This window comes from Bos mutus, chromosome 6 (assembly GCF_027580195.1).
Source record: "Bos mutus isolate GX-2022 chromosome 6, NWIPB_WYAK_1.1, whole genome shotgun sequence".
NCBI classification, from domain to species: domain Eukaryota; kingdom Metazoa; phylum Chordata; class Mammalia; order Artiodactyla; family Bovidae; genus Bos; species Bos mutus.
Genome location: NC_091622.1, coordinates 25,286,380 through 25,312,524, shown reverse-complemented (window position 1 = coordinate 25,312,524; position 26,145 = coordinate 25,286,380). Strand labels below are relative to the sequence as shown.

At 38.4% G+C, this 26,145-nt stretch overlaps 1 protein-coding gene across 1 annotated transcript; it reads right to left on the bottom strand.

The window, feature by feature from the left end:
* Window positions 1-1,517: 1,517 nt before the first annotated feature.
* LOC102284797 (alcohol dehydrogenase E chain) lies at window positions 1,518-25,263 on the bottom strand. The gene is made up of 9 exons (XM_005898813.2): window positions 25,149-25,263; window positions 20,515-20,616; window positions 19,602-19,740; window positions 16,918-17,005; window positions 16,602-16,821; window positions 13,756-14,016; window positions 7,927-8,062; window positions 7,065-7,203; window positions 1,518-4,834 (listed from the first exon to the last, which is right to left on the bottom strand). Exons 1-9 carry the CDS (start codon window positions 25,164-25,166, stop codon window positions 4,810-4,812), a joined length of 1,128 nt encoding a protein of 375 aa, XP_005898875.1. The 5' UTR covers window positions 25,167-25,263; the 3' UTR covers window positions 1,518-4,809.
* Window positions 25,264-26,145: the final 882 nt, after the last annotated feature.

The following is a 26,145-nucleotide window of genomic DNA, read 5'->3' as shown; positions in this document are numbered from 1 at the left end:
TATTTCTGCTTTATTGATCACACTAAAGCCTTGGTCTGTGTAGATCACAACAAACTGGAAAATTCTGAAAGAGATGGGAATACCAGACCACCTTACCTGCCTCTTGAGAAATCTGTATGCAAGTCAAGAAGCAATAGTTAGAACTGGACATGTAACAACAGACTGGTGCCAAATTGGGAAAGGAGTATGTCAAGGCTGTATATTGTCATCCTGCTTGTTTAACTTATATGCAGAGTACATTACACAAAATGGTGGGCTGGAGGAAACACAAGCTGGAATCAAGATTGCCGGGAGAAATATCAATAACCTCAGATATGCAGATGACACCACCCTTATGGCAGAAAGTGAAGAGGAACTCAAGAGCCTCCTGATGAAAGTAAAAGAGGAGAGTGAAAAAGTTGACTTAAAATTCAACATTCAAAAAATGAAGATCATGGCATCCAGTCATATCACTTCATGGCAAATAGATGGGGAAACAATGGAAACAGTGACAGACTTTGTTTTGGGGGGCTCCAAAATCACTGCAGATGGTGACTGCAGCCATGAAATTAAAAGATGTTTGCTCCTTGGAAGAAAAGCTATGACCAATCTCAACAGCATATTAAAAAGCAGAGATATTACTTTGCCTCTAAAGGTCCATCTAGTCAAAGCTATGGTTTTTCCAGTAGTCATGTATGCATGTGATAGTTGGGCAATAAAGAAAGCTGATCCCTGAAGAAGTTGATGTTTTTGAACTGTGGGTATTGGAGAAAACTCTGGAGAGTCCCTTGGACTGCAAGGAGATCAAACCAGTTAATCCTAAAGGATTCAGTCCTAAATATTCATTGGAAGGACTGATGCTAAAGCTGAAACTCAGTACTTTGGTCACCTGATGAGAAAAGTTGACTCATTGGAAAAGATCCTGATGCTGGAAAAGATTGAAGGCAGGAGGATTAGGGGACAATGTAGGATAAGATGATTGGATGGTATCACCAACTTGATGGACATGAGTTTGAGCAAGCTCTGGGAGACAGTGAAGGACAGGGAAGCCTGGGTGTGCTGCAGTCCATGAGGTCATAGAGAGTTGAACACAACTGAGCAACTGAACTGACTGAAATAGTCTCATTTGCATATGGAAATTCAAAAAACTAAACGCAAAGATATAAAGAACAGAATGTTTACCATAGGTGGAGGTTGGGGGTGAGTGAAATAGGTATAAGGGTAAAAAGTACAAGCTTTCAGTTTATTATTATTTTTTTTGATTTTTTTAATTTTATTTTATTTTATTTTTAAACTTTACATAATTGTATTAGTTTTGCCAAATATCAAAATGAATCCGCCACAGGCATACATGTGTTCCCCATCCTGAACCCTCCTCCCTCCTCCCTCCCCATACCATCCCTCTGGGTCGTCCCAGTGCACTAGCCCCAAGCATCCAGTATCGTGCATCGAACCTGGACTGGAAACTCGTTTCTTACATGATATTTTACATGTTTCAATGCCATTCTCCCAAATCTTCCCACCCTCTCCCTCTCCCACAGAGTCCATAAGACTGTTCTATACATCAGTGTCTCTTTTGCTGTCTCGTACACCGGGTTATTGTTACCATCTAAATATCCCAAGGATGTAGTATATAGCATAGAGAATATAGCTTATAATATTGTAATGCATTTTTGAAAGTTGCTAGGAGAATAAGCCATAAAGGTACTCATCACAAGTAAAAAACCAATAACAAAAGAAATATTCAGTCCTCAAGTTATTTCTCAATCTCTCTCTCACCCATTCTAAAATTTGGAATTAGCTAGGAAACACTCATTATTTAAACTTAGAAAGTACTAAATTTCTCTTCACTTCAAAGTTGTAGTTATAACCCTTTAAGGCGATTAGGCATCTCCCAAACACTGGAAATTATTGGTTTGTTGGTGAATGGTAGTCTTTAAATATCATTTTTAGGTAAGAATTGTCTGATGACTTCTGACTTGTTCATAATAAACCTACTAAATTATTTGCTGACATGGCAAATACTTCAAAGAGCAAGACTGGACAAGGAAACCTCTGTAATTTCTTTGTTGTGAGTTATTTATTACCTTGTGAGTTATTCAGCAACCTCCAGGTTCTTTTGATGACTGAGATGAGATTATACAGATGATCTTCTGGACCTTGGATCCAAAGTGGATGAAATGAGCAGAACAAGGACACATGCATGATCATTAATTTCATCAAAATGGTGCTTGGCCTTGAGTGCGTATAGTGCTCTCATTCTAGTTTCATTCTTGCCACACTGAGTTTGGTTTCTCTTCCTATGCAATGTCCCGTTTCCTGAACATTGCTGCGTATTTTTTCAGATAAACGTAATTTAATTTATTTCAATAAAATTGTCCATTTAACATTTTTGGGGGACTACTTGGTAGAGGTTATTTGTTCAATAATCATTTGCTAATGGAATTAAGTATTAGGGTGTCTAAGAATATAATTATTAAATACATACTTGCTCTTACTCTACTTTAACTTTTGAGTAATTTTTGAATGCTTCTGTCAAAATGACTTTCTAATTCTAGAGTAGCTTGTATGATTTGTAAAGTAGCAAAGGATTAATTTAATTATATTATTATATAATATAATTTAATTGTATTACTTCTTTTTATTTACTATTTTTGGAGGAGCTAAGTCACTGTATCAATGCTATTAAACCATCAACATGCAATTACTCCTCTACAAATTTTGAAAATTTTCTTCATTTTGACTAAGCTTTTTGTGGTTGGCTGAAAGTGAGTGCAAGCTATATATATTCATAGTTAACACTTTTTAAAGCAAACCAGCAAATATGGAACCCACTCCAGTGTTCTTGCCTGGAGAATCCCAGGGATGTGGGAGCCTGGTGGGCTGCCGTCTATGGGGACGCACAGAGTCGGACACGACTGAAGCGACTTAGCAGCAGCAGCAAATTTGGAAATTCTTGATTCTAGAGTCAAAATTATCGCTGAAGGCCAGCAGGACACACTGACCGTGTGCACCATTACAGCATACCAGCCACTCTGTGGTTCCATTTTTCTACTTTGATTTCAACGTCCCCTTCCCTGCCAATGTCAATGTGAATAAAGAGGAAGTTTTGGGTGCAGAAGGCACCCCCACCTCCCTCTCATACACCTCATGGAGCATTGTGCCCCTCTGTGAGAACACTAATATGCTCACCAACCCCGCTCTCCACCTGCTCTCCACGCCTCGGGGGAAGGAACTGGATGCAGACCTCTGTGCAACCAGTAGGATTTTATGCCCACTATGTGACATGGGCCTTTAGAACCATCTCTTTGTCCTCAGTATCTCACATTATCAGCACCAAGATAAAAGCACTGGAGCACCCATCAAAATGAGAACGTAGTGTTCCATGATGTTAGGACATTCTGAAAACCTAGGGATATTCTGAAAGCTCCCCCAACCCTAAATATCTGCTTCAGTGTCTTTGAGAAGACCATGACACGGTTCCCTACATTTACATGGCAGTTCATAGTTGACAAAGCCTTTTCACTGGCATCATTCCATCTAATTTTCTATGAACCTGTAATCAGTTCATGACTTCTTAAAACAAAGGATAAAATGGGCTTAGAGAGGTTGAGTGATTTACTGAAGGTCACAAACAAGTGGTAGATTACTTGCTCTGAGTCTAGAGTCCTTTCTACAATATCGAAGCAAGTCACATGTAAACTAAACTAAACTAAGCTAAAACTCTTTACATGAATAAGCTTTCATTACACATTTAGAGATGAAGCTCAAAATGTAAATCTTCCTTAGAGAAAGGATTAACAAGTGGGTACCATAGGCTTTCACAAGTTCAAAACGATTAAATATTTTGGGGTTGCAGACTTAAGCCATGGTAGTTAATAGAAAAGTTCTCGTTCAAAAATACTTTTGCAAAAACATACATCTATATGTGTATGTGCATAGAAAATCCATTGCTTTGGATGTTTGTGCCATTTCTTAGTTACCCATTTTACATGCTGTGTCCACAGCTGCTTTATTCCCATCCCTAGACTTCAAGTTGCCATATTACTTTTTAGCTACCTTATGGCTCATTTTCAGTTAACTACAGTTGCAATGATAATAATTAAGATCTTTTAACCAATAAACTTCTTTCTTGAGTAAAAATTAGACTTTTTGGAATATGATTCTAAGAATAGTTCAGTTTTCAGATTTAGTATTCAAACTTCACATTTATCACATGTAGTGTGAAAATGTAGTATAAAAACACTTCCCTTCACCTTAAACGTGTGATATTTACCTTAAAAAATTTCCTTCATTTAGAATTTCTGGACCTTCTCCACTTATAAATCAGAGTGTATTCTTTTTCAAACTATAGTTTTTACTGTAGGGTTTTGCTACATTTCCTAAAGAGGAAAATACAGACAGTGGACATACAGGTAGACAATTTTGAGTACAATACACCATCACATATATGTTGAGGGGAAGTATAATAAGGTCCTTCTCAATGACTACGGCTAAAAGACTAAGGGTGGCAAAGACACAAAAAGTACAAGAAGTCAAAAGAAATACCATTCCTTAGTCTGAAAGGTGACATGATTCAACATGAGCAGAATGATTAAGAAGACTTTATTAGACTCAATTACACATATGATGGTTTATCTAGCTCTCACTTAAATTTTTAAAATTTGCTTGAAAAATGATTTCACATTGATTTTTATTTCTTTTGGAAAGCTCCCATGTGCAATTTATTGGTAGTACCTCTGAAGGACAGAATTATTGATGATGTTTGGCTGATGTTTCAGATGATAGAGGAGGCAGAAGACTGCCAGAAGTGAAGGTGTGTGTATGGTCTCAAAATGTCAGGATGGTACGGACACTGAAACCGAAAATAAAAGATAGAAATTGTTTTAGTGTTTAGATAATATACACTCTTCCATGGGAGAGTACAAAGAGCATTCAGTTTGTCTCTTTGAAAAGCTGTGTTTGTTTCCTGCTATTCCATTCCCATTCCTAATGCACTCAAGTCAAGTAAAAGGTCAGCTCATCTTTTCTTTCTGTTGTCTTTCTCCAACCTGAATCTCAATTATAACGTTCTGAGTGTGACTATCATTTAGGCTTCATTGTGTATTAGATTTTCAAAATATCATTTTTGAGAGTCTACATTCCTTATACAATAACAAATACAAAATAACAATTGATAATTACATGTAATAAGTTCATGCTATCTGTCACTCTGTAGAGCCTCATCATGTATTTAATCATTTAAACCTCTATTTAAACAACACTATGTGGCAGGTTCTAATATTATTTCCATTGTAGAGATGATAGATGCAGAGATTTAGAGAGACTTGTACCTTACTTTAAAACATACATCTAGTGTGGGCTCCTGGGATTTAAATCCAAATAGAAAGTTGCACAAATTACAAGATGATAGATAATGTGCCTAAAAGTGCTGATAATGTAATAAAGTTAAGACCATGCTAAAATTTTAACAGAGCTTAGATAAAGAAATGCTTAAGAAAACTTAAAAGTAGAAAAAAAGTTGATTTGTGTTTGGAGAGACTTTATTCTTTGGAAGATCAGAAATGTAACATTTTACTGGAACTAATGTCCTTTCTAAAAACCATCTTCTGATGGATAAATGGTTTAGAAAAAGATGATCTATGTATCTTAAAAAATTATTAGTATATATGTATATATGTGTGTGTATATATATACATATATATGAAAAAATGTATATAGATAATTTAGGAACTAAAGAACAATATAAAGAAGAAAGTAAAAATAACCTGTAATCCCACAACTTAGAAATAATCAATGTTAATATTTTCTTGAATTTTGATTATCTTTTTTCTAAACATATGTTAAGTTTTTATTGCTCTGATTGAAAACTTGGAACAGTATTATATATATAAGTTCTGTATTCTCTACTCTATAACCTAAAATTACATCAGGAGAATTTCCCAATTTAATGAAATCATTTCCTTTTAAATGGCTTAATTAATTTCTAGTAATGTTTGGAATTTATTTAATATTCTTTTAATGTTCAACTTTTAGGATGTTTCCAATTTTTGCTGTTATAGATAATAAACATGCTTAAAGATATGTTCATTTGCATATCTCATAATTTCTGTAGAATAGATTCTGAGAAATGTAACTGTTGGGACATAGGATCTACGTTTCTTTTTTTGAGGTTTCTTATACATATGACCAAACTGCTTTTTAGAAAGGATGTGATCTGGTACTGTTTGGATGCTAGTTTCTTTCCTTCTTCAATTATATTTATCAGACTAAGTGTCTAGTATATATTATGTGTATAGCTGCTCAAGAAATAGTGTTTAAAACCAAAAAACCTGATGAGCAGAAGTGTGAAGTCACAGAGAAAGCAGAGACTGTGGAACAAGAAGGTGGGAGTTAGGTAAAACTACCTATAACTAACTGTGTCTCATTTATAAATGCAAGTGATGAAATTCTTCTTTTTAGGTGTTTGTAAAAGATTAATATTAAAGGTAGAAAATGAAACTGACTTTGTTTTGTAAGTTTTGAAGAAAATGTAGATTTAAACATTTAAAATAGCATTTTGTACCCTTCCTCTTTGCAATAATTTTTATTTGTGAAAAATCCATTGTAGATGGAAAAATAAGAGTAAAAATAATAGTCAGCATTTTTTGAAAAAAGTAATATATGCATAGAAAATGATGCCTGTATAGCTCCACTGACTTCCATAATGAGTTTTTTGGATGTCTGGAATGTAATTTAAATTTGTAGCTATTAATAGTCAACCATTTTAAGTGGCCAGGCAGGGACTGGGATAACTCCATGTTATATGACTATATGTCTCTGATTCTTTTTCCTTGCAAAGCAGAGAATATTCTTGTGAAGATGGCAGAGGGTCTGATCATTCAGATTTGCTGTGACCAACATAATTTAGCTTCAGCAGAACAAGAAATACAAAGCATTTTAGTTTCTTGCAATATAATCTTATGTGTTCTACATGCAGAGACTGAACTGGGAATGGAAAACCAAGGCAATCCATCCTTGCCTTTCTCTCATCCTTCAACCTCTTTTTCTCTGTTAGTCAAACCCCACCAAAACTTAAAATCTACCTCATTCCAGAGCGAAGCAGGTCAAATCCTTCATTTATTTTTTCAAGTGGTAAAACATGGGTAATTAACTGATCCAGTGAAAACTTCTTAGCCATGAAATCAGTCACAAGTTTGGGGACAGATTCTTTACTTTTGAAGCCTGAAAAGAAAGTGACATCAATGTTAGATTCATCCAGATATAAGCAGAGGTTTAGAGACAAGACTTTCTACATAAAATTTAAATGAAAGTTTATAAAGTGTCCACAGACTACTGTTGCTGAGGTTAATAAGAGTGTATGTTTCAATATCTTTTTGAAGTGATTTGACTTTTAAAAAAATCTCCCCGCCCAACAAACCAGAGCCTTTGGTTATTAGTTCCCTCATAGAGAAGTTATAGTGTAGATGGTTGTTCTCAGAGTCAAGAAGAGATTCAGTAGTTGTCGACATCTGGGCAGTGAGTGCAGACATAAATTGTTGCTATGGGTTTCCTGGATCCTCCTAGGCATCTCAGTGCATTATGCAGTCACCAGTGTCAAAAGAGATGATGCTGAAAGATCCTAGTCAGTTTATGGGGACACCACTAAAGTCTACCTTGGGACTTTTTGGGTACATTAGTTCCACATCTAGTTGATTTGGAGCCTCTAGATACAAAGGAATCTTAGTGTATTTTTAACTACATTGCATTTTAAACCCTTGCCTTGTCACTTGCAAAAGGGAAGAATTCCTGACCTTAGTAAGAATTTAGCGCTCAAGCCTAACTGCTGCTGCTGCTAAGTCGCTTCAGTCGTGTCAGACTCTGTGCGACCCCATAGACAGCAGCCCACTAGGCTCCTCTGTCCCTGGGATTCTCCAGGCAAGAATACTGGAGTAGGTTGCCACGTACCACCAAAAATAGCTCCTTTCCAGGTACGTCCAGTCAACAGCAACATGGGGTTCACAGAGATATTTTGGGCATGAGGAGATACTCCTACAATGACGCTTACACCATATGCTTCTTGACAGCACAGCAAGGCAGACATCTGGAATAAAATTAATATGTAGCATCATTAAAGTGGATTCTCTGGTAGTCCCCATTTGTGAAACACAGTATCATGTGCTATGGATCTAGTTAAATTGTGAGTGTGTGGCTGGAAGAGATTGGCTTTTTCTTCACTTCCCATTATTTCCTAAAGCCACTACATGTGGCTTTAGAAGATGCCCAGAAAATATTTTGAATGAAACGGTAGATGAATGAAATTGTATGTTTTATGTACATAAATCTTCTTTAGAAAATAATAAAGATGAAAATACCATTACACATATATAATCTGATTCTTCAAATAAAGGTAACGTTTATCATCATGTGACCCCAGAGCAATCTGAAATGGTTAGTTCATTTAATTATTAAGTAGATATCTTGCACTAAGTACTTTGAACCAGGTATTTTGATGGTGAACCAGATATATGGTCAGTTATATCATCAATATTTATCTCTTCTCCTCTTGATGGTCTTCCTTTTTAATGGATCCATATTTCTACTGCCCATTTAAATGGGCACCTTTTTCCTAATTTATATACATTTACCCTAAAGACCATCTCCAAGAAAAAGAAATGCAAAAAGGCAAAATGGCTGTCTGAGGAGGCCTTACAAATAGCTGTGTAAAGAAGAGAAATGAAAAGCAAAGGAGAAAAGGAAAGATATAAACATATGATCAATGCAAAGACATAGAGGAAAACAATAGAATGGGAAAGACTAGAGTTCTCTTCAAGAATTTTAGAGATACCAAAGGAATATTTCATGCAAAGATGGGCTCAATAAAGAACAGAAATGATATGGACCTAACAGAAGTAGAAGATATTAAGAAGAGGTGGCAAGAATACACAGAAGAACTGTACAAAAAAAAATCTTCATGACCCAGATAATCACGATGGTGTAATCACTCACCTAGAGCCAGACATCCTGGAATGTGAAGTCAAGTGGGACTTAAGAAGCATCCCTATGAACAAAGCTAGTGGAAGTGATGGAATCTGGTTGAGCTATTTCAAATCCTAAAAGATGATGCTGTGAAAGTGCTGCACTCAAGATATCAGCAAATTTGGAAAACTCAGCAGTGGCCACAGGACTGGAAAAGGTCCGTTTTCATTCCAATCCCAAAGAAAGGCAATGCCAAAGAATGCTCAAACTACCGCACAATTGCACTCATCTCACTCGCTAGTAAAGTAATGCTCAAAATTCTCCAAGCCAGGCTTCAGCAATACGTGAACTGTGAACTTCCAGATGTTCAAGCTGCTTTTAGAAAAGGCAGAGGAACCAGAGATCAAATTGCTAGCATTTGCTGGATCACGGAAAAAGCAAGAGAGTTCCAGAAAAACATCTGTTTCTGCTTATTGACTATGGCAAAGCCTTTGACTGTGTAGATCACATCAAACTGTGGAAAATTCTGAAAGAGGTGGGAATACCAGACCACCTGACCTGACTCTTGAGAAACCTGTATGCATGTCAGGAAGCAACAGTTAGAACTGGACATGGAACAACAGACTGGCTCCAGATAGGAAAGGGAGTACATCAAGGCTGTATATTGTCACCCTGCTTATTTAACTTATATGCAGAGTACATTGGAGAAGGCAATGGCAACCCATTCCAGTACTCTTGCCTGGAAAATCCCGTGGACAGAGGAGCCTGGTAGGCTGCTGTCTATGGGGTCACATAGAGTCGGACACAACTGAGTGACTTCACTTTCACTATTCACTTTTCATGCATTGGAGAAGGAAATGGCAACCCACTCCAGTGTTCTTGCCTGGAGAATCCCAGGGATGGCGTAGCCTGGTGGGCTGCCGTCTCTGGGTTTGCACAGAGTCGGACACGACTGAAGCGCCTTAGCAGCAGCAGCAGCAGCAGCAGAGTACATTATGAGAAACGCTGGGCTGGAAGAAGCATAAGGTATCAAGATTGCCAGGAGAAATATCAATAACCTCAGATAAGCAGATGACACCACCCTTATGGCAGAAAGTGAAGAGGAACTAAAGAGCCTCTTGATGAAAGTGAAAGAGGAGAGTGAAAAAGTTGGCTTAAAGCTCAACATTCAGAAAACTAAGATCATGGCATTTGGTCCTGTCACTTCATGGCAAATAGATGAGGAAACAGTGAAAACAGTGTCAGACTTTATTTTTTTGGGCTCCAAAATCACTGCAGATGGTGATTGCAGCCATGAAATTAAAAGACGCTTACTCCTTGAAAGGAAAGTTATGACCAACGTAGACAGCATATTAAAAAGCAGAGACATTACTTTGTCAACAAAGGTCCATCTCGTCAAGGCTATGGTTTTTCCAGTAGTCATGTATGGATGTGAGAGTTGGACTGTGAAGAAAGCTGAGTGCAGAAGAATTGACGCTTTTGAACTGTGGTGTTGGAGAAGACTCTTGAGAGTCCCTTAGACTGAAAGGAGATCCAACCAGTCCATCCTAAAGGAGATCAGTCCTGGGTGTTCACTTGGAAGGACTGATGTTGAAGCTGAAACTCCAATACTTTAGGGCCACCTGATACGAAGAGCTGACTCATTTGAAAAGACCCTGAATCTGGGAAAGATTGAAGGCAGGAGGAGAAGGGCATGACAGAGGATGAGATGGCTGGATGGCATCACTATCTCAGTGGATATGAGTTTGGGTGAACACCAGGAGTTGGTGATGGACAGGGAGGCCTGGTGTGCTGCAGTCATGGGGTTGCCAAGAGTTGGACATGACTGAGCACTGAACTGAACTCCCGTTTTTTTGAAGTATGATTGACAAAAATCGTTTATTTTTAGGTTGTACGCCATGAGTTTTTAGGATGTATAGTGTGATGATTTAATATACATATGCCATGTGAAATAATTACCACAATTAAGTGAACACATTTATAATCTCACACAGTTACTAGTTTTTTTTGCAGTGAGACCATTTAAGATCTTCCTTCTCAGCAAATTGGAGTTATATAAAACAGTATTATTAACAGTATTATTAACTATAGTTAATAATACTATAGTAACCATGCTGTACATGGATGTCTCCAGAACTTGCTCATAACTGAGAGTTTGTACCGTCTGACATCTACCCATTATTCCTCCCCTACTTCCTCCAGCCCCTGGCCACCACTGTTCTACTCAATGGTTCTAAGAATTTGAATTTTTTTAGACTTCACATATAGGAAAGATCATACAATAATTGTCCTTCTGTGTCTGGCTTATTTCACTTTGCATAATGTCCTCCAGATTTTTCCAAGTTTTTGCAAATGTCAGTACTTCTTTTCTATGGCTGAATAATATTCATTCATATATATACATATATACAGTTCACAAATGTATATTATACACACACACACACCTCACAATTTCTCTATCTATTCATCCATATGGACATTTAGGTTGTTTCCATATCTTGGCTATTATGAATAATGCTGCAATGAGCATGGGGATGCTCATGTCTAAGATAGTGAGTTTATTTTCTTTGTATATATTTCCAGAAGTGGGATTGCTGGATCACATGATAAAAGATCTATCTTAAATCTTTTGAGGAGCATTTACACTGCTTTTCATAATGGCTGTTTTATATTCCCACCAACCGTGCACAAAATTCCCTTTTTTCCACACCCTCTTCAACACTTGCTATTGCTTTTTTTTTTTTTATAATATTCATTTGAAGAGGTATGAGGTAATAATCCCTTTGTGATTTTGATCTGCTTTGCCTTCTAATTAATGATGTTTAATTCAGTTCAGTTGCTCTGTTGTTTCTGACTCTTTGTGACCCCATGGACTGCAGCATGCCAATCCATCACCAACTCCCGGAGCCTACTCAAACTCATGTCTATTGAGTCGGTGATGCCATCCAACCATCTCATCCTCTGTCGTCCCCTTCTCCTCCTGCCTTCAATCTTTCCCAGCATCAGGGTCTTTTCTAATGAGTCGGTTCTTCACATCAGCTTCAGCATCAGTCCTTCCAATGAATATTCAGGACTGATTTCCTTTAGGATGGAGTGGTTGGATCTCCTTGTACTCCAAGAGACTCTCAAGAGTCTTCTCCAACGTCACAGTTCAAAAGCATCTATTCTTCGTCGCTCAGCTTTCTTTATAGTCCCACTCTCACATCCATACATGACTACTGGAAAAACCATAGCTTTGACTAGATGGACCTTTGTTGGCAAAGTAATGTCTCTGCTTTTTAAGAAGCTGTCTAGGTTGGTCATAGCTTTTCTTCCAAGGAGCAAGCTGTTGGCCAAAAAAGCCATATAGCTGTTGGTGAAAATGGGCATATTTTAAATGTGCTTTGACCTTCTGTGAGCTTTTATTTATTTTTACTCTGTAACTTAAAAAGAAAGCCTTTTCCCTCCAGTCAGGTTTTTAGACATGTGTGTAGTAAGAAAGTTGTTTAGGAAAACACCCCCCACCCTAGAAATATATAGTAGTTGACCCTTTGATTTTGGAGTATGACACTTGGACGATCAGAGAACCTCAGGACATGTGGCTATCAGATACTTAAAATAATCCAATTCCACAAGAGAAAATGGAGGAAAAACCATATTAAAAATGGCATAAGGAGCAAGTGACAGCCTTGGAAAGCGACAGCCTTGGAACATCAGTCGTCTATGGAATAACTGTTCCTGGTCAAGGCTGCAAAGAGCTTTACTCTTAAGGTGCTGCTTCCTGTTAGCAGCACTGCTGGGACTTACTGGAGAACCTAAAGAGAGTGATTGTGTTGGTCTCTGGGGGTTTATTCACTAGGATTCTAGAGAACTCTGCTTAGGGCGAATGTAGCTAGAGATGTGTTCTCTGTTGCAATTGATGATATCTGTAATTATTTGAAAGTAGTATCATGTATGGGGTTTCCCTGATGGTCACACAGTAAAGAAAGCCTGCAGTGCAGGAGACCTGGGTTCGATCCTTGGGTTGGGAAGATCCCCTGGAGGAGGGAAATATCATGTATATTTTAAAGATGATGTAAGTTTTGCACAGTTGGAAATGGTACTTCCTTTTGACAACACCAGATAACATTTATTAAGAGCTTACCACTGACAGGTGGCAGTTGCTAAATATATTACATGTGTCATCTCATGTAATCCGCAAACAACACTACAAGATACATATCACTTAAAATTTTTTGGTGGGAAAACCTGTTGACCTTTTAAATTATTCAGTTCAGCACACAGATTTGGATGCTTTTTATGTACCAGGCACTGTGCTGTCTGCTGTGATAAATGGGGCATATTTTCTGTTAATAAAATGATAAGGAGCCTAAAGTTTCTCATTGGTTTTTTTTTTTTTTTGGTCCAAGTATGGTCTTGAAAAAAGAGAATTCATTAAAACATACAAATATTGTTAAATCATTTTTTGTTAAGAATGTGTTGAAAAATCAAACTTGCCAACTTGAGAACAGAATTTATATTCTTTATATGTACTTGAGTTTGAATTTTTAAAACTAAAAATTAAATTTATGATGGCTCAGTAAACCCCCCCTCCCTCTCTAAACAGGACATGATACTCGTACTCGTGACAGGTTTTTTTTGTTTGTTTGTTTGTTTGTTTTTGACTGATGGAATGAGATTCCTCATCATAATAAATTAAGCAACCCAGGTAACAAATAGGAAATGGAAAATCATCATAGTTTTAAAAATATTCTTTCTATATAATGCTTATATTCTGCCACATTAAAGAAAACTCTAGAATGCAGAAGCTTATGTCTTGACACATTTCAAAATACATACCATGGTGTCAAGCCGACCGATGACTTCAAATGAAAAATCTACACCTCCACCACTCACTTCTTTCAGCACCTCCTCGATGGGTTTCTCGTAGTCCTGAGGGTTGATGCACTCCGTGGCACCCACCTGTTTGGCCCTTGCAAATTTGTCTTTGTTGATGTCCACTGCAATGATCCTGGCTGCTCCAGCTGCTTTGCAGCCCATGATAACAGACAGGCCAACTCCTCCAAGGCCAAACACGGCACAGGTGGAGCCCTGGGTGACCTGTGTTTTCAGAAAATGTGAAAATGGATTAAGTAATGATTGTTAAGGGCTTTCCAGGTGCCTCAGTGGTAAAGAATCCACCTGCCAATGCAAGAGATGCGGGTGCAATCCCTGGGTCAGAAGATCTCCTGGAGAAGGAAATGGCAACCCACTCCAGTATTCTTGCCTGGGAAATCCCATGGACAGAGGAGCCTGGTGGGCTACAGTCCATGGGCTAACAAAGAATTGGACATGACTTAGCAACTCAACAACCACCACCACCAACAACAATTGTTAGAAAGGGCCTAAATTGTATAAAGCGCCATGCTTTGTTTTTTTCAGAAGTTACTCAAATTATGTCCAACCTTTTGTAAAAACCTCTTTTGACTTTAGCTACCTCACACTTGAAATGACGGGTTTGAATTAGATTAGTGTTTCTCTAATGTTCCTGGACATTAGACTCACCTGCTGCTGCTGCTGCTGCTGCTGCTAAGGCACTTCAGTCGTGTCCGACCCTGTGCAACCCCATAGACGGGTGGCCATCAGGCTCCCCCATCCCTGGGATTCTCCAGGCAAGAACACTGGAGTGGGTTGCCATTTCCTTCTCCAATGCATGAAAGTGAAAAGTGAAAGTGAAGTCACTCAGTCGTGTCTGACTCTTAGCGACCTCATGGACTTCAGCCTACCAGGCTCCTCCGCCCATGGGATTTTCCAGGCGAGAGTACTGGAGTGGGGTGCCATTGCCTTCTCCGTTAGACTCACCTAGGAAGCTTTAAAAAAAATCTCAATACCCAGGTCACAGCCCATAAGCAATTAAATCAGACTCTGTGCCGGTAAGTGGAAAAAGATATGCAACCCACTCCAGTATTCTTGCCTGGGAATTCCCATGGACAGAGGAGCCTGGTAAGCTTCAGTCCATAGGATCACAGAGGGTAGGACACGACTTAGCAACTAAACAACGACAACAACTCTGCAGGCAAGACCAAGTCTCCAAGTGACTCCAGCGGGAAACCCAGGCTGGGAGCCAGTGGACTGGATGACCATTGAGCTCTAGATGCTAGTGACTCCCCTCTTGAAGAAAATCTAGTGCCTCAAATCTGTTGATGCCAGCTTCAGTCCATCACACATACACAAACACAATTCTAGGGAAATTAATAATAAATGGAAGAGAGGAGACTGAGAAAATAATCCAACTGAACCCTCAATAATTAACACCTTGGTTCAAAAACTTTCAGTAGTCATGATGTATAATGAGAGCAGAAAGAAGCTGTGAAGTAGAGAAGAGTTATCCCCAGCTTAAGCAAACTTAACAACAGGGGAAATTTAACAGGTAATTTTAAGATAATACAGCTTGAGATCAATGTGTTCTTAATGGGTCTTTATCTCTGCTTTAAAAAATACACAAATGAAAAATAATGCAATGAAAAGCTGGTTTATATTTTAATAATGGATGAAATCCATTATCACAAGTACCCTTGGCTTCCACTCTGTGCGCAGGTTCAATTAGACAATCTGTTCAGATGATGCAATTGCACAAGGGACTTAGTGCTAAGGTCACAGAAATTTGGAAAACACGCACTCACAATAGCTTAACTTACCTAAGGGACTGTTTAATAAACCTAGTCTGTTATAGTCAGACTTCACTGTGGATAAAATGTTCCTCCTGTACCAAGAAAACATTCTGTGGGGGTACAACACCACTTTTTTACCTTAGAAAAAGATGAGGCTTGTGATTGTGATTTAAAAGTGTTGGTAAATATCTACTGTGGTTTGTCATTCAGCAGGAGTTTTGAGGAGGCTAGTCGCAGTTGTCATGTTAACTACCTGTAAGATGTAGGGCAAATGGCTTTATGTCTCTGGGTGTCAGTCCATAAAACAAAAGGATACTACTAGATTTCCAACCTTTTAGGAAGAGAAGACTTTAAAGAATTTCTCCTTAAAACCTGCCACATTGAAGTTTGGGTGTGTGTGTGTGTTCATGGCTGGGGAGGAAGTATAGCAGTGGAATAAATGCTTCATGCATCATCGAAGCCTTATTGCTTTCCTCGTAGAGATACAGGGAGTGGGCATGTTGGTGACCCTCAGTTTGGAGGTATATCAGGATATCAGGTCAGGCTCTGGAATCTCCTGTTGATCCTAATTCTGGGAGTAGAGGATCCATGAACTAAACTCATAGTCAGCCCCTTCATTTTGTTTACTTTTGCTTCCTCAAAACTTAGCAGAACCTATTGTTCATGGCTCATGTAGGCACTAAATGAATGATAAAATGAACTCCTAGGTCTAAAACTTAGTAATACCACAAAGAACACGTACAGAAGAATAATTATGGAAAACACCTTTACTTGTTCTTAACTAATTATCAATAGCTTTTCATTTGTGGTAACAGATACATTTTCTAGGACATGCCCTGAATTCCTTCTGAGGGTATCTTCTACTTTTAATCAACATCCTCAATTCTGTGGAGCATAGCAATGCTATTATGGTAGAAGAGGGGAAAGCTTCCAATAAATGTGAAGAATGATCTCAGATTCCTGTGAGAAATTGCTTTGCTTTTAGCTCGTGACAGTCTGAGTGTAGCTGGTTTTATCACTCATTGTTATTCCTACCTTGGCAATTTTGACTGCAGACCCATAACCAGTAGAAAATCCGCAGCCAATGAGACAGACTTTCTCCAGTGGTGAGTCTGCATGGATCTTGGCCACTGACATCTCATCCACCACTGTGTACTGGGTGAAGGTGCTGGTGCCGAGGAAGTGGTGGATGGGCTTCCCCCTGCAGGTGAACCTGCAGGTACCATCATTAAGGGTCCCCCGAGGCTCCTTCAGCCTGGTCAGTGCAACACACAAACACAAGCGGGTATAAGACAGGAGCAAAACTAGCGTGCAGCTTCCTTCACTGCCAAGGAGAGTAACAGATACTCACTGGTGTTTCAGGCAAAGGTTGGCTTCTGGGTGTTTACAAACATTGCACTTTCCACACTGGGGAATAAAGAGTGGGATGACTTTATCACCTGGGGATGAGGATAAAACAGATTCTTCTTAAATTTCTACACAGGAATTAAGAAATTAAGTAAGAACTTAAAGCTTCAGTTCGGTCAGTTCAGTTGCTCAGTTGTGTCCAACTCTTTGCGACCCCATGAATCGCAGCACGCCAGGCCTCCCTGTCCATCACCAACTCCCGGAGTTCACTCAGACTCACATCCATGTCCATCGAGTCAGTGATGCCATCCAGCCATCTCATATCCTGTCGTCCCCTTCTCCTCCTGCTCCCAATCCCTCCCAGCATCAGAGTCTTTTCCAATGAGTCAACTCTTCGCATGAGGTGGCCAAAGTACTGGAGTTTCAACTTTAGCATCATTCCTTCCAAAGAAATCCCAGGGCTGATCTCCTACAGAATGGACTGGTTAACTTAAAGCTTATACATATGTATTAGAGGCACTTGACTTTGAGAAGTCTCCAAGAATAGGGTCCTGTCAGCATTATGTCTTGGTCATTGGCTGTCAGTATTGTTATCGGTTTGAGTTTATATATACTGAAGACGCCCAAAGAAATTGCAAATGTGGAAAACATGATTTTTAAAAGTAGTTCCACTGTGTTGATAGTTCTCTTTTATTGTGTGCCCTTTCTCTTAGGGATTTTATAGATATGATCTCATTTAATATTTAGTAATTAAACCTTAAATAGTCTTACTACTAATATAAGTATAAATATATATTTCAGTTGTGAGCAGTCTGCCATAGTTCCACTAGATAATCTGTTAATAGTTTATAGTAATAGTACAGTAATAGTAATAGTAATAATACAGTAAAAATAAGAACCTCAACATCCATTTCCTGGCTTTTCAAAGTGATTATCCTTATCTCTATTATGAAATGAATCCTTCTTTTAAAAAATTAATTCTTTTTTAAGGAAAACAAACAAAAAAAGGACAAGTAAGAATTTAAGACAGTCTTCTGAAAACCTCAACCGTCAATAATGAGTTAGATACTTTCTTTTAGGATAGGAACTGACTTTCAAATGTTTGTAGCTGATGATTTGTAGATAATTTATTTTTACTGGTGGAGGGAGCAGGGTGAAAAGTAGGGGTGTCATTTGTTATTAATAGATTTCTAACTAAAGGAAATATTAAGAGCTGAAACTCAAACCAGACAACTTATTTTATTGTTTTTGGTTTACAGGTCAATTAAATGTTTTGTAAGTTGGGAGGTCAAATCTACTAGCTAAAGTGATTTTTTAGAATTAAACATAATTTTTATTTTTAATCATCTATGCTACTTATCCAAAAGACTCAGAAAAATAACATTTAAGAGATTATATGCAATGATGGCATGGAAATTTTCTGTTTATTCACTGTTTACCTCTAAAAATATTTGTATTAATATATAATAATAGGATACAGTAAATATTCAAGAAAATTGGTAACCAGTCACGTTTAATCATCGTTTAAGGAAAAGTGGGGAAACAGTGGAAACAATGTCAGACTATTTTTTGGGCTCCAAAATCACTGCAGATGGTGACTGCGGCCATGAAATTAAAAGACGCTTACTCCTTGGAAGAAAAGTTATGACCAACCTAGATAGCATATTCAGAAGCAGAGACATTACTTTGCCAACAAAGGTCTGTCTAGTAGAGGCTTTGGTTTTTCCAGTGGTCATGTATGGATGTGAGAGTTGGACTGTGAAGAAGGCTGAGTGCTGAAGAATTGATGCTTTTGAACTGTGGTGTTGGAGAAGACTCTTGAGAGTCCCTTGGACTACAAGGAGATCCAACCAGTCCATTCTGAACCCTGGGATTTCTTTGGAGGGAATGATGCTGAAGCTGAAACTCCAGTACTTTGGCCACCTCATGTGAAGAGTTGACTCATTGGAAAAGACTCTGATGCTGGTAGGGATTGGGGGCAGGAGAAGAAGGGGATGACAGAGGATGAGATGGCTGGATGGCATCACTGACTCGATGGATGTGAGTCTGAGTGAACTCCGGGAGTTGGTGATGAATAGGGAGGCCTGGTGTGCTGTGATTCATGGGGTCGCAGAGTCGGACACGACTGAGCGACTTAACTGAACTGAAGGAAAAGTGGCCATATATTCAAAGGGGAAACCTGTGAATGGGCTCCACGTCCCACCTGAGAAGAGATTATGTTGATTCAGTCCAGAGCTCACAATCCCCACTGTGTGAAGTCAGCCCTGAACAGGTTCAAAACACTGATTATGTTTGTCCCCACTATGTCTAGACATGTTTTTTCTGTCTCATCAGTAGTTTTCTTTGGACCTGGTAGAAGACAGTGCTTGGCAACACTAACATGGGAATTAACTGATAATGAACTCTACCCTGGCAGACACTGGGTCTCTTTCAATCCTCATGTATTCCCAGGATCTAACGTGGTGCCTGACATCTAGTAGGTCCTCAAGAAATACTTGCTGATGTAGAGAATACAGTAGTGCATGGATGCATATATGCCTGAGTCAGGCAGGAAGCGGGTAAAGAAAGAGACCTCTGTCCCAGCTCAGCCTTAAATACGTCATCTCTCATTGCTTCAGTGTCATTATCCAGGCTACATCATCTTGGGGCCCTGAGCCAAGGCACATTTCCTAAGTGTGAATTCTGTACCTGGTCTTACTGTAGTCACCCCTTCTCCAACGCTCTCCACAATGCCGGCTCCCTCATGACCTAAGACCACAGGAAGACGTGTGACCAGAGATCCATTAACCACATGGTCATCTGAGCGACAGATTCCTGTGGCCACCATCTATAGGGTAAAGGGGGGTTGATTAGATTCAGATAAGACTATGACCCTCAGATTGACTTAACATACTCATTTTCCTGAAATTGCATTGAAGAATTTTAAAGCGTTTTGCTAATAATTCCTACACTTCCAAATACAGTTTCAAATTATACCTGAAGTTATTCAGCCTGGTAATGCTCCACTTTCCTTTTATGCAGAGTAATCTGTGAAATAATTGTTTCTGAACTATTGAAGTCATATAATATGCAGCCTTTTTGATAGAAATAGAAAATGCAGATAAGAAAATAAAGTTACCTAAGTGCCACCACATAATGCTAATTGATTTTAAATGATATATATTCGTTTGCACTTTTTTTTGTTGTTGCTGTTGTTATTTAGTTGCTAAGTCGTATCTGACTCTTGGCGATTCCATGGACTGTAGTCCACCAGGCTCCTGTGTCCGTGGGATTTTCCAGGCAAGAATACTGGAGTGGGTTGCCATTTTCTTCTGCAGGAGATATTCCCAATGCAAGGATCGAACCCACGTTTCCTGTGTTGGCAGGCAGATTCTTTACTGCTGAGCCACCACATAAATTCTTCTTCGTTTCACTAGGATTATACTGTACATACTCTTTGGTCTCTTTTTAAAAAATTTAACAATTTTGATTTACAGCTTCCCTTGACAACAAATGTAATTCCACTATCTGGATGACTGTATTACAAGTGCTTTGGTTACTTTCATTGTTACATTCTGAAAAATTTAAACCTAAGATTAAATAGAAATGGAAAAAATTTTACCTTAATACGAACTTCATGGGCCTTAGGGGGTGCAACCTCCACCTCCTCAATGGAAAATGGTTTATTGAGCTCCCACAGCACAGCTGCTTTGCATTTTATTACCTGAAAATTGAGCAGAGAGATGACACCATTGTCCCCCTAGCCTCGAATTCAGGGAATGTGCCTTTAATCTTTTTACATGTACCATCTAGCCCCATGTCTGAAACTTAATATTGTTCCATGAACATGAACAACCTCTGATTTGCAAAAAGAATAATAGTGACTTTTTATAAAAATGTGTAAGGCAGTAACACAAGGAAAGAGAAACAGAATTAACTGTAGGGAGACATTGAGATAAAAATGTAATATATTCTTCTATGAAGAAAGATCATCATTGTTTTTCCCTCTGAAGGTTCTATTTCCTAATGTGGTTCTGAAATTGGTTGTTTATCCAAAGCTGTTGTCTTGTCCATGAAGTTCTAAATCACTATCATATTACTACCAGATTCAGTGTCTGTTGACATGAAATTCATTTCCCTCTTGCTCAATTCTCCACTTAAGCCAAAATGATTTGACTTTAGAATTCCTAAGCCTCCCAGCCTAGAATTTCTTTCTCAATTTGCCTGCTCTTTTGATTTCTCTCTCTATTTCTTCTATGGGCTCCTTGTTTGCATCACTCATTTGGAAGTTAGATTTGGCAGCTCTGTTTTGTTATATAATTTATGAATAGAAATTTCTTTCAGATTGGATTTGAGCCTAAAATTGTAGAGATTAAAACTACACACACACATAAACACACACACACATACACACACACACACACACTTAAAAATGGGAGAACTGTGTTTGACTTTCTAGCTAGCATAGCTTACCTACAGATGTTCTTACAAATAACAGTTAAGCATATATGTTTAGTGCTTGGGAATGTAACATAAGGGTTGTCCTCACTTTTGCAAAGCTGGTGTAATTGAGAGTTTTTTCTAAAGAGAATTAACAACATACTACAAACATGATAAAAATTCAATTGAAATTTATCTGATAATTTATTTTTACTATATATACACCAAATCCTTCCACTTTGCAAAGTGTTCATCATGGCCAATGCCACAAGAAATATAAGAGTGCTTGGATATAATACACTAATGGTAGAGAGGTATTGAATTTTGGGGTGCCAATGATGTAGCAGGCACAAGTGGCTGTGTTGGGTGAAATACGAGTTTGACTTTTAAACTTCACAGGGTAGTATTACTGAATCATTAGTCTTATTTTTCAGATGAAAAGCTTGAGGCTCAACTGACTCAATAGTTGAGAGTACTTTTCCCAAAGTTACAAACCTGGGTGTCTGAAGAATGAATACCATTTTATCTTTCACTACTTGATGATAGTAAAAGATTAACAAAAGATTAGAAGTTAGATAACAATAATAGCAGTGATTAATATTTAGTGAGTTATTTCTATGTACCAGGCACTATTTTAAATGCTTTCCAGTATTAGTTTATTAAATTCTCACAACCACCTTACAAAAGTAGGTATTATTACTATTGTCATTTAGCATTTGAAGAAAATATAATGCCAGAAGGTTAAACATAAGTGAAGTGTTATCATATAGCTAACAGTTATTGACATTGTACCTGAGGAGGGGGGATTGATTGCCTGTAATTCATAAATTTAATTAATGCATTTGGCCTACCCTTTTGATCTCTGAACTCTGAGTTTTGAAAAATTAAAATTTTCTTTTTCTTAAGTATTCTTCATTTGAAATGTAATATGCTACTGTAAATGCCAATCAGCAACGCATGAAAATAAAGTTAAAATAAGAAAACTGCCAACTGATCATCTGTATGGTTTCCAACCAGTCTTATTGATATAGGCCTGATATATATATAGGCCTGATATAGGCCACACTATACAGGCCTGCCATTATAGCAAGATATTATATTGCACAATTCACTCCTTACACAGCAAGCCTACTAGAAACAATTGCACAGGCTTTTGCCATTAAGCAGTTAAACAACATGAATTGATTGTATTGAACAACCACGTGTATTTCTCTGTACCTGTAAGCACATTGAACAAATAAACATGAGTCTGTGGAAGGCTTAGAACCAAATATATCTGTTCTCAGTGTAAATAGTGGTTCCAACAGTATCAGTATTATTATTATTTTTTTTTGTTTTGTAAAATCACGTTGGCTTTTGCATGAAGATAACATTTCTATGGGAATTCCCTAAATTGTGCCATAATAGGACACTTTAAAATCACAATTTGCATGTTGATTCTGGTTTGCTTTATCTTTAAATTTTTTTTGTTTTTTGATTGGAGTATAATTGCTTTACAGTGTTGTATTAGTTTCTGCTGTACAACTGTGAATCAGCTACACGTATACATATATCCTATCCCTCTTGAATCTCCCTCTTACTACGCATTTCCCCCCCCATCCCACCCATTTAGGTCACCACGGAGCACTGAGCTCGGCTTCCTGCGCTTTACGGCAGTGTCGCACCAGCTGTCTGTGTGGTGTCGCACCAGCTGTCTGTTTCACACACGATATGCGTCAGTATATGCGTCAGTGCTCCTCTCTCAAGTCACCCCACCCTCTCCTCCCCTGCTGTGTCCACAAGTCCATTCTCAACGTCTGCATCTCAGTCGGTTTGCTTAGCCTTGATGATTCTAATGCTTTGAGGTCAATAAAAGTTTTGTCACATTTAACTTTCCTATATTCATAAAAAGAATGATTATGATCAAAGAGAATAACATTTATATTATAAAGAATAATATTAAGTTATATTATAAAGAATAACACATTTATATTATGATATCTTAATATAGACATAACTTCTTGATAAAAACATTTCATTTCTAACATTAGACTTGAAAATTACTCATGACTGGCTATAACTATTTCACATTTACTTAATATAGGAAATATAGATTTTAATATATATAGATGCTCTACATACTTCTTAAAGATATTTAGGTATTGCCCTTCTCAATTGTAGTTTAGTATACTTTGTATATTGAAGCATATATCTTAAGTTGTATTTCAGTATAAATTATTTCTAATTTATATATGAATTCTGTTATTCATTAAATAGTGTATCTCTATATATTGCATGGTTGATTCCCAGGTGGCTCAGTGGTAAAGGATCTGCCCACCAATTCAGGAGATGCAGGAGACATGGATTCAATTTCTGGGTCGGGAAGATCCCCTGGAGAAGGAAATGGCAAACCACGCCAATATTCTTGCCTGGGAATTTCCATGGACAGAGGAGCCTGGCAAGCTATAGTCCATGGGGTTGCAAAAGAGTCAGACACGACTGACCGACTAACACACAGGTTGCTGGCTGCCGGGGTCCAGCCCCGGTGGATCCAGGGAATTCGAAGCGGGGACGGCGTCGGCGAGGATCAGGAAACAATTGCTTAATTAAACGTTAATTAAGGATATAAAGAGTAATAGAATGAGGATAGCTCAGTGAGGAAATTTAGTGGAGAAAAGCGGCTGAAATAAGGATAGCTCAGTGAGGAAATTCAGTGGAGAAAAGAGGCTGAATAATTCAGCCAGAAGGTAAGAGAAAGAACGACATGGTGAGACCAAGTTTTGGTGAACAAGGCCCGCACTTTATTTTCCAAAGTAGTTTTTATACCTTAAGTTATGCATAGAGGATAATGGGGGAAGGGGTAGAGTCATGCAGCAAGCCAGGCTTTCTTCCTGCAAACTTATCATATGCAAAAGCTTAGGTGATTTGCATCATCTTCTGGCCCAGAGGCCTGTTTCTCTAAAGGTGATTATTCTAAAGTCAGGCGCCAGCCTCAAAAAGCATTAGATAAAGTTGCATTCCTACAGAGCAAAGGTGTGGTGGGCTATAACAAGAAAAAGAATTAACTCAAGGGTCCCAGGTTACAAACATTAAAGCTACTACTTACACCAATTATATTAATCAATACACTGCCAGGGACACAGCAGATAAGGGATATGGAAACTTAGCAGCAAACATTGGCCCAACAAGTGAAAATCCTTTCACCAATACAATTTCTAATCAATCTTTTAACTGCTCAAAGGAATCTGTATTTAGACAGTTTAGAACATCTCATGCCTCTCACAGTTGGGAGGCTCTGAACAATCACGTGTGGCCGGAAAAACCTATTCAGGCAGGCTAGAGGATTTCCAAAGGAGTTTGTAGGTTAAACACTGTCACACCCAGGAATTATTAACTGGAGCTGTAAGCTAACTCTTTTTTTCAGAGAGAGGTAGTGGGGGACAGCCCCCCATAAAGTCAGAGGTGTAGGTGAAAGCACAAAGCAGAAAGTAGGCAGACTCTGGTTTTGGGGGTAGATGGGGGACTCCTGAGGCTTGATCCCGCCTTTGCGTATGCCGAGCCTCCTTCCTCATGACCTTTGTCATGGGCGGAGTTCCTCACACTGGCTATGGGCAGTGATAGAATTCCAGTTGAGCTATTCCAGATCCTGAAAGATGATGCTGTGGAAAGTGCTGCACTCAATATGCAATATGCACTCAAAATGCAATATGCTGGCTCCCGGCAGCTGGCCTCCTGAATAAAGGAAACTTTCCTTTCTAGCCAATGCTTGTCTCTCGAGCAGTCAAACATGAGTATTACATTAATTAGAATAATTCTAAAAAAAAAAAATTGCCTTACTTTTCCTGCTGTGCTCATGTTTCTTCTTTTCTCTGCTGGCAGGAGATGTGAATTACAGACTTACAGGCTCTTCCCTGTTCAAGTACATACAAGAGATAGATTGCACAGATTCTTATATGCTTGAACACCATCCTGTTACCCACATGTGATCTGGGATCTTTAAGCCCTGCCCATCAGCTTATTCTTAGACCTAGTAAAACCAACAGTAACAGGGCACTGAACCAGCACTCAAATATTAACTTTGTTTGCAATATGCTAATTTCAAATAACATCTTGACTTCATTAGTTAAATATTTTCTTACATGTACCTTTTTTTTTTTTTTCTGGATTACATATTTCTCCTCTCTCATTCCCACATAGGATGTTCAGAGTTCTGTTTTCCCTTTGTATAAACTGAGCTCCGACTTCAAATCAACATAACACAGTTAGCAAGGAGGAGTAAGAAAGCAGCACAAAAGGCATAGGACAGAGAGAGCTACAAGCCCGAGCGATGTGTTTGCTCCAGCACGCTCCCACTCTTCACAACAGAGAAATCAGACACCAGTCAGTGACAGCAAAAGTGGCATTTCTGCTCCATACAGTATCAATCGAAACTGACTGAGACCCTCCCTGTTCCAGATATTCAAGTGGGTACTATGGGGTGACAGTGATGGATAAGAAATGACGTCTACCCGTGCGAAGAGGCAGTATGAGGCCGTGGTTATAGCATGACCTTGGAGTCGAGCCGACCCTGTCCTTACTAGCTGTATGAATTGGACTTGTTGTTAAACTGTCCTTGGCCTTAGTTTCCTTATCTATAAAATGAAGATGAAGAGTATTGTCACCTGGAAAGGTTGTTTGATGAACAAATGAGTTAATCTTTTTAAAGCACTTAGGGATCCTGACAAATAGGATGGCCTTTAATAAATATTAGCTACAATGATCATCCAAAAAGTAAACTCATAATCTATGGGGGGAAAAGGCACAGCAAACCAAGTCAGACGATCTGTAACATTCT